Source organism: Gopherus evgoodei, chromosome 11 (assembly GCF_007399415.2).
Source record: "Gopherus evgoodei ecotype Sinaloan lineage chromosome 11, rGopEvg1_v1.p, whole genome shotgun sequence".
NCBI lineage: Eukaryota > Metazoa > Chordata > Testudines > Testudinidae > Gopherus > Gopherus evgoodei.
In genome coordinates this window covers 49,058,192-49,073,854 of record NC_044332.1, presented here as the reverse complement: position 1 = coordinate 49,073,854, position 15,663 = coordinate 49,058,192, and the positions used below count along the sequence as shown (strand labels likewise).

At 37.9% G+C, this 15,663-nt stretch overlaps 1 protein-coding gene across 5 annotated transcripts in view; it reads left to right on the top strand.

The window, feature by feature from the left end:
- PKP4 (plakophilin 4) overlaps positions 1-15,663 on the top strand; it is a 215,450-nt gene that overhangs the window by 156,519 nt on the left and 43,268 nt on the right. For all 5 annotated transcript variants that reach the window (XM_030580277.1, XM_030580276.1, XM_030580275.1 and 2 more), the window contains one exon: positions 6,421-6,634. In XM_030580277.1, coding sequence (XP_030436137.1) covers positions 6,421-6,634 — 214 coding nt within the window. The remainder of the gene's footprint in view (positions 1-6,420; positions 6,635-15,663) is intronic.

The following is a 15,663-nucleotide window of genomic DNA, read 5'->3' as shown; positions in this document are numbered from 1 at the left end:
GTAGAGATAATGATCCAAATCATGGAAGTTGTTAAGCACCTCCTATGATGTGCTAACTTGTGTGATTTGTGAACTACTTGTAAATTTCAATTCTCCTCAAAGTGTATTGAAATTTACAAGCAGCAGCAGTATTTATTGTACTGGATGAGGTCACAAAAATGCTCTTCTTCCTGGACAGCAATTGATTTCACTTAAAGGCTTGTAAATTCCTCTCCTCTTAAATTGGAGTGAAAGATAGCCCCTGACATCCTCATCTGAGATTAATTTTCTGTGTTCTGTACTATTTCCTCCAGGTTTTCTACTGTTCTGTGTTTGAGCGCAGGATGATCTTTTTCATTTAATTTCTTGTATGTAAAATGGAATTGTGCCTATCGTGATGAGAGAAGGGGCTGGGGGGGTATAGGAACCATAAAATTTCTGAGATTTCTAGAGGTCCTGGGGGCCTTTCAGGGAGAAACGAGTTCTGTCTCTTTCCTACTTGGAAGGGGACAGAGCTAGTGGCTTCCTAGTAAGGGAAGAGAACAGAGACACAGAGGTGTGGAACTTGCCTCCTTGCTGCCCAGAGGAGCTGTGCTCATCCAGATGAATCTGAAGAGACTTTCTTCATGTGTTCCTATTTGAACTGGGTTGAAGGAAGTGGAGACTGGTCTTCTTTTGGTACCTGATTTGAGTGGCCTCAAACTTAGGCTGGAGACACTAGTCCTATTATAGTTCCTTTTTCATTTTCTTCATTTATTTAAACTTTTCTGTAATTGTTGTTCCAGTGCAATTTTTCTAATATCAAAAGACTTCATTATATTAGGGAGAAAAATACTTCAAATCTTACTAAAAAATAGGCACACTGACCTCTTTACAAGACATTTATAGTGCTGGAAAAGAGGCTGGGAATAAGGCATACATTTTTTAACAGTGAGGATAATTAACCATTGGAACAATTTACCAAGGGTTGTGATGGATTCTCCATCACTGACAATTTTTAAATCGAGATTGGATGTTTTTCTAAAAGACATGCTTTAAAATTATTAGAGGGAAGTTCTGTGGCCTGTGTTATATAGGTGGTCAGACTATATGATCACAGTGGTTCCTTCTGGCCTTGGAATCTATGAATCTATTTGCCCCACACATGTAAAGAAACTGGCACAGCCTCCTGCACCTGTGTTTCATCACATTTGCATCTGTATTGTGTTGAATTCCTATTTTCCTAGAATTAAGTATAAATACTGATTTACAGGAGACACCGCTCAAAATTCTCTATAAGCATATCTGTTTGAAAACAGCAACTAAACTTTAATAAAACTTACATTGCAGTTAAAAGGCTCAATCCTGTTCTCCATGCAGTCAATGGGAGTTTTACCATTTACTTGAAAAATGGGCGTGGGATCAGGCCGAATTAATCTTTTGTTGGGGTTTTGGACCCACTTCCTCTGGCTGTGTCCAATTATTAGAAATTTGTGGGCATAAAGTAATAATATTATTTGACTAGATTTATAAGGACTTAGATTGTGGATTTAACACTAGGCTCCAAGGAAATGAGAGTGCGTAGGTGCGCTGCCCCAGGAGCAGACATGGGACTGAATTGTAACTGAGTTGCAATTCAGTCCCTGATTTCATACACCTTGTTCTGGAGGTTGAGGTGAAGTAATCTTCAGCAATTTATTGTCTGTCACAGATTATACTGGTTCAGTCATACTGGATGGTGCATCGGGGGGGCAGGAGGGAGAGGGGCAGAGTCAAGGTCTCGACCACCTGAGGGTCAGTAGGAGGCCCAGAGAGATTATGCTCCAGTGTTGTGATGTAACCAACAATGCAGTTAGCCACAGTAGGGAAATATGGAGTACCTTGCTCCCCAGCACAATCCTGTTGTACTAGTAATAGTAACAATGTTGACCTTAGGTAGTAAGTGAAGGTAATGCTTTCCTTAACAGGTTTTAGAAGTGTCGTTTGTAGTTGAATTCTATATTTTTGCTGATGGCTCTTGGATACACTCAGCTAAAATATATTTTTATTTTACTTTTACTTTTTAAAATCTTGGGAGTGTTTCTGTGCTAAGGTTTGTGGTGGCAGTGTGAAGTAGAGAGGTTTATAGACTATCTCACTCCCTTTGGTGAGACTGCTTCATATGAGGTGCAGGACTATGTATTTAAGGGGATAGTGTTTATCTGAATTCACTGATCTGTATGAAGTCTTTATTTTTGTTACACAGTGCTTCAATTTTGTCTTTATTGGGTTATGTTTAAATTATAAAAAGTAGCCTTCTTAATGTTTGGTTTTGTTTCTCCTATTTTAAATGCATATATAATTAAGATATTTTTAATGGAGAGGAAAAACGTTATATTGAACATGAATGTAGTATCAATTCACATATACATATTAAGCTGAGTTCTTGCTTATTTATTTCATTCTAGTTAGCTAGCACTGAATATTTGGAGTATGTATATTTTTAACTTATACAGTAACCAAGTCAGTATTATTATATATGTATTAAAGCCACACTTTGTACACATAGGGCCTACTCCATGATTTTTTGGCCCCAGAGACTGAATTCGTTAGGTCAGCCTATCCAAGAGAAAAGGATAAATATTTGTCCCCTTCATGAAAAGGCAAAAGTACCCCAGTTCTTCCAGCTCCATGCTGCGGGTTTGTAAAACTACTCTGAGAAAGGAACAATCTCACAAATAAGATCCACATACTGGATCCATAATTCCTTTCCCTTCAGTCTCCATTGGAACTAAGCAGCCCTTAGGAATTTCTGTAATACTAGAGATGAAATAACTTGTTTGTGCCAGCCTCCAGTAGGAGAGAGGAGTGTTCTCAAATCTTTCAAAAGAGACTGCTTCAATGAAGCCTTTATCAAGTCTTCCCTGACTGGCTAACACTGAATCAGCCAAGGAGAAATTGTCCCTTAAATTAGGGTGCTGGATGGAGATTTACTCAATTTGAGGAGGCTTGATGGGAGTCTGTGACTCCTGGGAAGGAGCTATGAATGAGGAGAACGCCCCCTTCAAATCAGAGATAAGCAGCCAAGAGGCCCATAATTGGAGAGGGCCCATAATTAATTCACCACACAAATCAGTAAAGCCTTATCTAGAGCTGCCTTAACTTTGAATTTTTCATTATTTAGATTCATTATTTTATCACTATTATATAAGGATCAGGTTAATTTACTAGAATATCAAGGGTATTAAAAACCTTGCAAAGTGAACTGAAATGCTTTCATTGCTGAAACATATGAAGGTATGCAAATTACTTATCTACAATGAACCAATCTTTACTATTTAAATTGCCTATGAAACTAAACAGAATGATTAAGCAGTGAACATATTTAAAGAAAATCTATCAACAACTTGCATTTTTCCTTGAATACTTTAAATTACTGGTATGTCATTTCATGAACTGTCATTTTGCATGAGTTCTTTTGGTTTTTTCCTTTTTTCATTTAGAAAAGAAAGTGCCCGTTGGTATTAATGACAGTTGTTATGATTTGTTTAGAATAGTTCTTTGAATAGATGGATGGTCGTTCAGTGAAAAGGTCTTGTGAATGGATTTCTGATTCAGATTTCATTTTATATTAAATATCCAAAACAGCATTCAATCAAGTTATTACTAAGGCATGGAAGTGGACGTAAAACCATCACTCTTTACTTAACTCACTTTGATGTGTCTAGATGTCATTGAAATCTCATGTGTTCATGATATTTTGTTACTACATGAGCTGTATTGTTGGAGGCACAATAGGGAGATTTAAGAATGGGAAAAAAGATAATCTTTGCTCTGAATGTTCTTGCCTTACTTGGATGGAGCTAAAACTATTATGTTTTATAATGTTGCTCTTTGCATCAAAAAGAGCAGAAGTAAAAAAGACTTGTAATGGATACCAAATAAATAGATAATTTGAGTATTGACAGTGTGCTTGGTGCAGTACAGAATTAAGAAGAGACAAGGTTCCAGCAACAGGAATCTTATCATATAAACGAGTACTGATTCAATCTCTTGTATACTCTAGATAACAGTATTAGAGACTGCTGACATAATATTGACTTAATATAATAGATAATACCTCATCAGTGTTTTTTCAGTTTCTGTATTGTGTTGTGGAAGTACAAACAAGTGTTTACCAGACTGTCAATTGCACTGTAACCCCAACAATAGTAAACTAGATTGCAGTAAGGATTGATTGACTTTAGGGCTTTATTTTTAAAAAAACAGACTTTTTTGTTAAACAGACAAAAAAAAGTCCAAATTCACCAGCCATTCATTTATTTCTTTTTTCTACATAAGAAGAGTTGATTTAATCAGTTACAAAATTTGAATTATATTACTGATGGTTTTGCATTTCAAAATTCCTTCTGAACCTTTTCTGCTTATTTTAGTGGTGTGTGTGTGTGTGTGTGTGTGTGTGTGTGTGTGTGTGTGTGTGTGTGTGTGTGTGTATATAAGCACCTATCATCTTGCAATCTAAGCACCACCCTTAGATAATTTGACATATAAGATTCCATCTTAAAAATTTCCATTTGATAGATTTGTCTAGACCCTAATACTGTGTATTTTTCAGAATTGTGTTATTCTCTTGGGATAAATCGACATACTAAAACTTTTCATTACATTTTCAATCTTCTTTGAGTGTTTGTTCCTATGTGGAGTGCACTTTATATATAGTGCATTTTAGGTAGTTCATGTGCTTCATGCACTCAGTTCCGGAGAATTCTTTCTAGCAGTATCTGTTTGGTCCACACATGCACCCCCTGCTCTCCTTGTGCTATGCACTGAGGGCATAGAGGGTCTGCTGCACTGCCACCATCTCAGTTCTTTGTCACCACTTTTAGTCTGGAATGGTGCCTCAGTACTCACGGGAACTCTTCGGCCTTTTTCCTGTAAATAGTTAGGAATGGTTAGTTTATAGTTTAGATTAGTATATTTTGAGGTGTGGTGCTCTCACTGAAATTCCCCCCTGTGTATGGTAGTGATCCCTGTTCACACACCACACACTCCCTGTGTTCTGCCTGGGGGAAGCCCATGTTCCTTCCAGGTTCAATATTTGTAAGTCATTTCTGTGGATGACCAAGCAGTTGAGGGAGGTCCGCCTGGGATGCCAGCTGGTACAAGTCTCAGCGCAAAACCCATTGCCAAATCCCTTACCAGGATAGGGTAAACCCAGAGCCATACTCTCTGGGTGAAGCTTCCTGACCATGCGCAGATGACTCAATGCCTTCCAGGACCTGGTTAAATCTGTGGTGGAGACCCTTAATATTCCTCTGGAAGATATCCATGAGGCGCCATATAGACTGCTGGACATTCTGCACAGCACAGGCCCAAGCAGGGTGGCACTGCCAGTTAACGAGGCCATCCTTGAATCAGCCAGCACATTCTGGCAGATGCTGGCCACCATAGCTCTGGGGTTCAAGTGACAGAGAAGAGTTATTTTGTGCTCATTAAGCTATCAGGATTCATTTGCTTCACCGGCCCTTGACCCACTGGTGATGACAGTGACAGGCCAGGTCTACATCTAATGAGAAGGAGACTAAAAGAATAAACCTCTTTAGGAGGAAAGAGCGCTCTCTGGCCTCCCTCTGGTTCTGGATTTTAATCTGCCAGGCAGTGGTGGTCATGTATGACTTTACCATCTATAATAGGCTGACCAAATTCATAAAGAAAGTACCTCAGGACAGTTGGAGCAGCTTCAGATCCTAATTGATGAGGGGAAGCTTGATTAGAGAAAATAGGCTAGTCAGTTTCATTTTTGCTCCTTGTAGATTTCATTTTTTGGTTCTCATGCTAATACAATACTGCAATATTTGCATTGCAAACAGTGCTGAGGGATTTTTAAAGATTGCTTTAATTAGAATTTATTTATTATGTAAACAATGCTATTAATCTTGTTTTGAGCCAGATTTAACCCTAAGTTTTCCCTTTTGTTTTTCTTTGAGTAACAGGTATGAAGGTTTTCCTCTATAGTTATTTTATGTGGTTGTTTATTTAATACATTTTTGTAAATGAAATCTTGCTTCTAAGAAGGGACCTTTTGTATACCAAAACTCTCATTTAAATGAAGTTATATAGCTGGTAAAAAACGCTATAATTTTGCTTCTCTAGCATTACTGTGGCACTCTTGGAATTCTTTATAGAGGTATTCTTAGATGTGGAAAGTACTATGTTATGGATTGTAACTTGCAGACAGTATGTAAAGATTTCAATAATTGCTTTATAAATGTCTGAAAATAGTTGTTTATAATGGAAGTGCCAGTAGACACTTAGCCGTGCAATAAAATATGAGTGTTATATTGATAAGTGCCCATGTACAACAACATTTCTTCTTAGAATGGAAGAAGAATTTTTATTTTCTATATACTTTATTTCATTTTATGCACGGAATGAAACTTATTTAACCATTAATTTGAACTAATATTGAGTATCATTTTCTAGGTATGTAGGTTAGGAGGAATCAAGCATCTGGTTGACCTTTTGGATCACAGAGTCATTGAAGTTCAGAAGAACGCTTGTGGCGCACTGAGAAACCTTGTTTATGGAAAGTCAACAGATGAAAATAAAATAGCAATGAAGAATGTTGGTGGGATACCTGCCCTTTTGAGGTTGTTAAGAAAATCTATTGATGCAGAAATAAGAGAGCTCGTAACAGGTATGTTTTGGAAAGGAAATAGCATGTGGTGAAGTAAATTATATTTCTCTGTGGCAGTTGAAGCTAAATTATTTGGCTGGAAAATGCATGCTAACATAGCAGGATATCCATTAGAATTTTCTTTATGCATTACTAATTTGGTCAATATATAAATCTAGATCATTTGATTGTGACTATTGTTGTATACACCAACAGATACCTTGTGAGAAATGTAGAATAACTAAACATCCAATTTAGGGATACATTTGATCTACAGATGCAGTCCTCGATTTGCATGTGAATGTTGTTATATTAAGCTCTATTATTGATCTTGTTACATTTTTAGGATTCTACTGACAACTATTTTAAACTTGATCTTGTAGAATTCCAAAAATGGACCCAGAAGTAAGCATGTATTTTGGTATTCTGGTTCCTTGTTTGACGTAGTGCTTAGATATTTTGAATTATTTAGTTTTTTTAGTTATATAGCACTTCCTTGCTGATAGTTTGTTGTCAGTACTACAGTAGTTTATATTTTGTACTTAAAGATAATCGTATAGAAATATTACAATTGTATTGGTAGATACTTGAATATATGTAGAGGCATACTATTATAGACATTTGTTTCTGTGATTAAATGCAATTTGAAATACACTAAACATCTGTAAGTGTTAAAATGTGTTCAACATATATAACACTTACATAGTATTAGCATTCACGTATGAAACAAACATAAAACATTCAGCAAAATTGTGCAAAAGGTTGTTGAAATGTTACCTTAACCAACAACTAAGGTAAATTATTTAACTGTTCTGACTATGGTGTATGTACTGTAGCTCTAGAATCTCAGCTACAGATGTTCTAACTTTTGCCAATTACATCTGGAAATGTATTATGCTTATCAATATGCCAATGCACTTCTAAATATATCATAATAAGCATCAGTTGTTTTGGAGCAATTAAACAAAGAAAATTTAAACTTTCTTGCATCTAGTTTAAAAAAAAAAATCAACTTCCATTGGCTAAAATAGAACACATTTGTTTAAATCATCACTCAATTCATAAATCTAGAGGTATTTAATTGCGTTAAATCTAGTTGCTTAGATGTGTATTTCTATGACTCAGCTTAAAAATTTAGTTGTCCAATATGCATCAGAAGGCTCTTGGCCTTTTGCATAACCATACATTTGATCAAAATCAGAATGTGAAGCTAAATTTTGGACTGCATATCTCTTTTGTAATATGTAATACTGTTGTGGAAAAAGATGTTCTGGGAAATTGCTTGATATATGACAAAATGTTCCATTTGCAATCTAGTGAAGTGATTTTTAAAATGGTATGTTCCTACAAATATCCATTTCATTATATGCACTAAATGGAAAGTAAGTACACCTGGCTGTATATTTAATAAATCACAGTATCTTGTGGTCACATCATGCAGAGGAGCTCCATTTTTATCAGCACAAATTGCCGAGTAAAAAGTAAACAGACACGATTTATTTCGTAATGTAAAGATGATTTACATGCTGATATTATGGAGTTAAAGACATTATAAGAGCATAAAGTCAAAGAGGTTTCACTTTCCTGTAACTGTTTTTGTGTCAGCAACATTTGACAGCCCTTCTGTTCTATGTAATTTTTTTCTTCCATTTAAAATTTTAATGTTCAATTTAAAATATCTGCAAAATACAGTAATAACTTGATAGGGCGTCATGTTAACTGGTAATAAAAATATCTTAAGCTATATAAACGCCTTATCCTTCAGACTTTGGAGCTTTTTCTACCAGGCATATGGTTATTTCCTTAAAAAGAGAGGACAGTCAAGTTATTTAATGATTCTTAAACTAAAGTGAGTCTAGCTTGTGTGTTATGTTGTACCAGATATGTGCTGGATACATCTGAATTACGAAGTTAAGGCTGGGTTCAGATTTTCAGTCACAGAAGGAATTCAATCTTTTTATTATGTATGAAGAATACACTATAATCTTTCACAAAATTATAGCACGTAATTTGACAGTTAAAATAGAATTTTCAAATCTATTCATTTCTGTTTTAATTTCAACTGGATGCTTTAAAAAAGGTGATCTTGAGTGTCATAGATTTTCAGGCTCCTTTAAAAAAAAAAACAAAAAAAAACTACAAGTGGGATTTTCAAAAGTGCTGAGTATTGGGCTAATTCTGCCTCTATGGAAGTTAATGGCATTGACTTCAGTTAGAGCAGAGTTATATCAATGCTAAACACTTTTGAAAACCCCACCATATAGACTGTAGAAGGTTAGAGATTTTTTAAGACATTTTGAAAAGTATTAGTATATTTTAAAAAATAATTTAGAGCGCTCAAGCAAACATACCCAATAATTTCAATTATTCGGTTAACAACTGCAAAACCTAGAAATACAGAGCTGTAGATGGCAAACCACACCCTAGGTATGTCTCATCAATATATTCGTGCCTAGACATAGCATGATAAATGTTGAAAAATGTCTGTAGTACAGGGCTGCACCACTGGGTAATGCTGTGGTCTCTCTTAAATTTCAGATAAATCCCAGCATTGTTAATTAGTGCTTCAAAGTGTTCATCACATTTCCTTCATTCTTTAATGAAGGACAAGTATGCATTTTTTCACATGCGTAAAAGGGTTTTCATGGTTTTTTTTCCATCAAATAAATTATGTCTGTCTCATTAGCAATCTCTCAGCACTAATTATGTTTGTTCCCTTTTTAAAAAAGGATTCCTGTCACCATTGGTTTACTGTCTTTAACTACAGCACATATGTTCTTGCATAATGGGTTGTGAAATCCTTCCCTCCAGTGTCATTTCTTATTGTAGGGGATGGATGCAACTTTTCTTATTATTCCAGATAAACTAAGAATTATGTAGAATGAATGTTTTTATCTCTTTGGATTTCTTTTTCTTCACATGGAGGTATTGGCTTATGACTTTTGGCACGCTAATAAAGGCAAGCCCTTGACTGTGCAAATAGTTTCTAGAACATACCCAAAATTTTTAAAATCTGAATTCTGGAAACTTGAAATTTCAGGAAAAGAAAATTTCTCTCAGGAAAACAATCTGATATGGGAGAAATTGCTGAATGTTGAATAACTAGAACCTGCCATTATTTAAAAACTAAGTGATATAATAAGGTGATTGAAAAGGCAGAAAAATATGAAGATAGAAACCATATCCAGAACTAAATGTAGAATCTGCATTTGGGTTGCTGTGTAAGGATCCTAGAAGTTCCAAAGTAGCCATTATTCATATTAGTGCAAAGAGTTGTTTATGAAAATTGTATGAGTTATGTTTGAAGCACACATTGCACAGTAATATTCCTAAAATAGTGATAGCAAAGTTGATAAAGATATCAATTAATCAAAACAATTATTTTACTGAAACACACATCTGAGGTGAGATTTTCTGCAGAATGCTTAAAATTGAGGGCATTGCAGGAGATCATTCAGACATTATGATCTGTTCTCTAAGATGCAAAAATTATTTCAAAATTAATTTTAAAAGTCTCCTTTTTTGTTAAACTAGGTAATCTTACAGAAGGTTTGGAATCAAACTGGGTACAGAAACTTAGCCTAACTGCATGTTCATACAAAGGAATTTTACTGTGTTAGAGAAATTTAAGTATCAGAGGGGTAGTCTGGATCTGTAAAAGCAGCAAAGAATCCTGTGGCACCTCATAGACTAACAGACGTTTTGGAGTATGAGCTTTTGTGGGTGAGTACCCACTTCATCGGATGCATGTAGTGGAAATTTCCAGGGGCAGGTATATATATGCTTGCCACGAAAGCTCATGCTCCAAAACGTCTGTTAGTCTATAAGGTGCCACAGGATTCTTTGCTGCTTTTAGAGAAATTTAAGACACTCAGGTTTTTGGCAGTATTGTTAAGTTTTCTGTTATCAGCCTTTTTAAAGGTTTTCATTGGAGGTCTGGAAGTTTGCTGTATCAGTGTTAACTTAACTGTTTTGTCCATCTATGTTCAAATCATTGTTAGGAATCATGGGCATACTTAAAAAGAGTAAAACCTAGGAATAAATATGCATATTCTGTGCCTCATTAATATATCTCTGTGATGGGGTGTACCAGGCCATCATAGCCCCCTGCTGCAGACTCTCCTGGTCCTAGTACACCTTGCCTCAGGAAAGGAGCAGTGAAGGTAAGTCCTCTAGGCCTGCCTAGAGAGGCAGCATAGACCCAGCCAATCCAGGCCCAGCAGGCTCTTCTAGAAGGAGCTGCAGGGCCTGAGAAGCTCAGGGGTGCTTGTTGCTGATAACAGGAGCTCAGGAAGAGAACGAGAAGACAGGTTCTGGAGGTACTTGCATGCAGGGAGGAGGAAGAGGATTTGAGAACTTCAGACCTCAAGTCAGGGTGAAGAGAAAGGGGCCACCTGGGAAAAGGCCCAGGGAACAGCAGCAGCAAACTGAAGGAAGCAGTGCATGGCTGCTATGTGCAGGGTCCCTGGGTTGGGACTCGGAGCAGGGACCCCCACTAGCCTTTGAGTAAAGTGGTCTAAGGCCTGGGAAGGACAAAGCTCTGTTAGAAAACCGAAGTGAAAGTCAGGACTTAAAAGGGCCCAGAGATGGGGTGAAGGCTGTGGTGATGACAGTGTGTTGAACTCTTTGCTACCCCAGAAGGAGTTCACCCAGTTTAAACTGCATGACTTGGCTGGAGGGCTGAGCCACTGAAGGCTCATCTAGTAAGGTCAATAACCTACAAGCAGCGCCTGGTGCAGGAGAACTTGAAGCATCACACCCAGCTAACAGGAGACACTCACAAAAGGCAAGTGTTCCTGTCACAGTCTCCCCATAAAGTATTAAACAATTCAAGAATATCAGACCTTTCTTGAGCCTTCAAAATGGGACAAAACCATAACCACTGCATGTGATTTAAATACTCTGTGGTGGAAAAATTAGTAACATCATTTACCTAAACTACAACAATAATTCAGAACTAGTTATGAGCACTATGATTTTCAAGGTGTATTTCATTTATAATGCATACTTTTAATGCTGTTACAAAAGCTAGATCAAGAAGAATTAGTATGCGCTTAGGAGCGGTTATTGACCCTAAATCAATCTATAGCATCTCTGGGTTTCGTTTTTAAGCATCAACAGTTAACAAGAAACAAAATAACGTGACATTTGCAAACAATTAAGTTAATATCAACAAATTTTCCAGAAGCAAGGAATTGGGGGGAAAGGGGGAAGTGATTTTGCAAGTGATATTTAAGGATCTTTTCACCATGATATTTCTGCTACTATTGTATTCCTAGCCATTTTCGCTAATGTAAATAAAAAAGATGTTGAGGGTTCCTGATAAATTGTGCTTTGTGGAGGTTCTGGGTTTCGTCAGTACACAAGGAATTGGAAATTACTTTGATATATATTTACCTTGAAAGACTAATTAGATAACAAATGATAATTATAGAAATGGAAAGATGGGGGTGGTGGTGAAATAATATCTGTCATTGGACCAACTTCTGTTGGTGAATGAAACAATCTTTTGAGCTTTCACAGAGCTGGGTAAGGAATGGTGTCTCTGGCCTCTGTTTGTCAGAGGGAGGAGATGGATGGCAGGAGAGAGATCACTTGATCATTACCTGTTAGGTTCATTCCCTCTGGGATACCTGGCATTGGCCAATGTTGGTAGACAGGATATTTGGCTGGATGAATCTTTGGTCTGACCCAGTATGGCCATTCTTATGTTCTTATGTTATGTAGCTCTTCTTCAGGTTCTGTCTGAGCCCAAAGGCCCTAGAGACTTTATATATAATGCTGCAGGCTAAAGTTATACAGACTATTTAAGATCAATACATCATGCTGTTTTAAGAGTAGTAAGCATTTTAAATGGGGTCAGTGATGTGTTTGATGCTGCAGAGGAATGTTCTTCATGGGGGATTGGGAACTGGGATGCCCTGAATGTTACCTGCAAGGCATTTTTCAAACCGGCAGAGTCTCAAGGAGTGTGCTGAGGAGACGGACAGACTAGTGTGGCAGGGAGCTGGCACACAGTTTAAACTCTAGCAAAACTCTCTCAGGTTGAGGCAGAGGGGTAACACTGGCTCCTGATTCTGGGCACCCTGAGAAAGCATCACACAGGGATAGATAGATAGGGCTGAATCAACAGGGTCAGGACAGTGTTGCATGTGTGAATTTAATAACAATTCAAGACTGTCAAATAATAGGCTCAAATGGAATTATTTAAACAAAGATTATCAATCAGAGATTAGTATAGCACTATACAGAATACTGAAAGAAGAGAGACATCACTCTTGGTGTCAGATAAAGACCTGGCCTCTGTCTCTCTCCCCTCTGCCATCATCCTACCAGTTACAGTTTTCACTCCCCAACCTAGTTTTCAAGCCCTTTTGTTTTGTTTTTATAGGGTGTGAGAAACAGAAGCTCCTTTTTGGAGAGAAAATTGTTTCCATAATTAATTTCACTTTGTATTCTTTGTTTTTGACATTACTCGTGGAATTTCTTTTATGGTGCTCAGTTTATCTGATTGAGTAGAAAGGAATCTCTAATCTGGTCATTATTTCTACGAGCTGTAAAAACTGACAGTTTTTAATGAGTTAAAAACATCTTTCAGTGGGCCATTATTTCATCCATTACAGAAAACATCTGCCATAAAAATTATCCCCTACCAATCATCCAGTTTTGTCTATTACATACTTCTGTAGACACTTTTAGTAGTTTGAGGGTATTTTTTCCCTGGACACACCTAGATTCCCACATCTGAAGATGCTGAGGATAGTTAGATACAGCTCAACATTCAATCACATAAAAGTCCTGACTACAGGTCACTCATAGGTTGTAAACCAACACCCTGACCTTACTATTCAAACACACTCTTTGCTAATACCTTAAAGATTTTTTTGGAGAACAATTAATGTGTGAATGAATTTAACATAGGAAAAGAGGACTAAAAGGGTTAATATTTACTAACAATGGTGTTTCACAGGGCAAGGTAGAAGGGACAGGGCTGTTCACTAAGATCCTTGGGTCTCAGCTTTATCTTCCTGTAATCACTCTGTTTACTGTTAGCCAAAGTCATTAGGAGTTTAGCTGGAGGAGCGTTCAGAGAGTAGCAGGCATATACTGGTACCTAGTGACCTGGGAAAATCGAGTCCAATTCCTTGGACTCTTCTGTTAAGCAATAACCTGCTCCCTTCTCAGCCTGTGGCACAAAGAAATGGAAAGGAGATTGCTGTGAGCATAAGGGGATGGGGTCTCTGTATTCAACTCTCACAAGAGGGACAGGTGTCTGTGGTGAGTTACAGGTTCTGCATGGGGCTGGAGCCAATGGTGAATGGGCCACCAGGGCTGAAGGTCCTGGGGCAGGGCTCATTCTGAGCAGACTCCAGCTCTGCTAGAGGGGCTGGAAGGAAAATGGGGGAGAGAAGGGAATGGAAAGGTGAGGGTGAGGTTTCAAGCAGATGGCCAGGTTGAAGGGGCAGTAGGGAAGATCAGCATGAGGGCAGGGGACAGGCTGTGGAGGCTCTGGATTGATGTTGTCATGAGGACAGGGCTTGGTTTGAATTTAGTGGACTCTTATGAGTTAGGCTGACAGTACAGAATGTGGCATTCTCTGGGTTTATGTACATTTGAAAGGCATTTTGGAGGTTTTTCAGGATAAACAGATTGATAAACTTTGGGAAGAACACAAGTTTTCTGAATATCTGATGTCTCATTCCACATTAATGGTTCTGCTTTGGAAGCTCATTCGCTCAACCTGAGAATGAGTCATTGTTCAGTGAGGTATCCAAGGATGCAATCTCTTCGTATCGTGGCATTGGACCAGTCTGTGGGAGAATGTGAAAAGCTTGGCTCAGGCGATCAGGCTCTATTCCTGGCTTTCCCACCTGTATGACCTGGGCCAGTCTCTTTCCCACGCTGTTCTCTGCAAGGGGATAAGGGCCTCAGTCAGGGAGTGAACCAATCAGAGCTCTTCCGGAGCTGCACCTTTTCTGCTCTCCATAACCCCCAAACATTTCCTGTTGTTTTTAAAATCTCCCCCAGACAGAGAACAGAGACTGAAAAAAGCCTTTGTCCAGTAAACTTGGATGTATGGTAGGTAACCCTATCTGTGTTCCCCCTTCATCTCCTGTGAACCATGGGTCAGTCATAAGCAATACAAATCCAGAGGTGTGGCGGTTTGGGGCTTTTATTTATTTATTTTTACTTGTTCGGGATTGTTCCTGAGTACAAGGGCTTGCCTGGATGCAGGAATTTGCAGGATCAAGGCCTTAATTTGTATTTGACAATGGGTAAAAACTAGGTTGTGTTTTTTTTTTAAATATTAGTTAAATTGATATTGGTTCATAAAACAGTTTGATGTATTCATCTTAAATAGTTAAGAATCGTAGAATCATAGAATACCAGGGTTGGAAGGGACCTCAAGAGATCATCTAGTCCCCAACACAGTGCCCACGGGCGTCATGGCCCCCACCAGGACATCTATGTTCACCCACGTACTGGCTGGTGGACGAGCATTCACAGAGACGTCGCTGCCAAAATGCCGCTGATTTTCGGTGGCAACACCTCTGGATGACGCTGCTTGTCAGCGGCATTTCAGCGGCAACACCTATCGACATCGTCGCTTGTTGGCAGCATTTTGGTAGATGCTCGTCTACCGGCCACAGTCCTTGGTGGCTTGTTGTCCGGCCTCCACCAGATGAAAAAGGTTGGGGACCACTGATCTAGTCCAACCCCCTGCTCAAAGCAAGACCAATCCCCAATTAAATCATCCAACAGATTTTTCCTCCATATCACTAAATGGCCCCCTCAAACTTTAGCCCTGAACATTTTATCTTTAAAACAGTACATATAATTGTATTCAAATGTGTATAGCAACCTTAGTTGTTTTTCTGTTTTTTTAAAAGTAAATTTAATATTGAGTGATGTGACCATCCTTCTATCAGTTGTATTCAGTACTTCATTTGCCTGCTGTTGATCACTTCCTTATCAATTCTAGGTTAATCAAATAGTAACATGTATTAAATAAAATAAGTAACGTACAAAGTCATCTTATTAGGCATTCT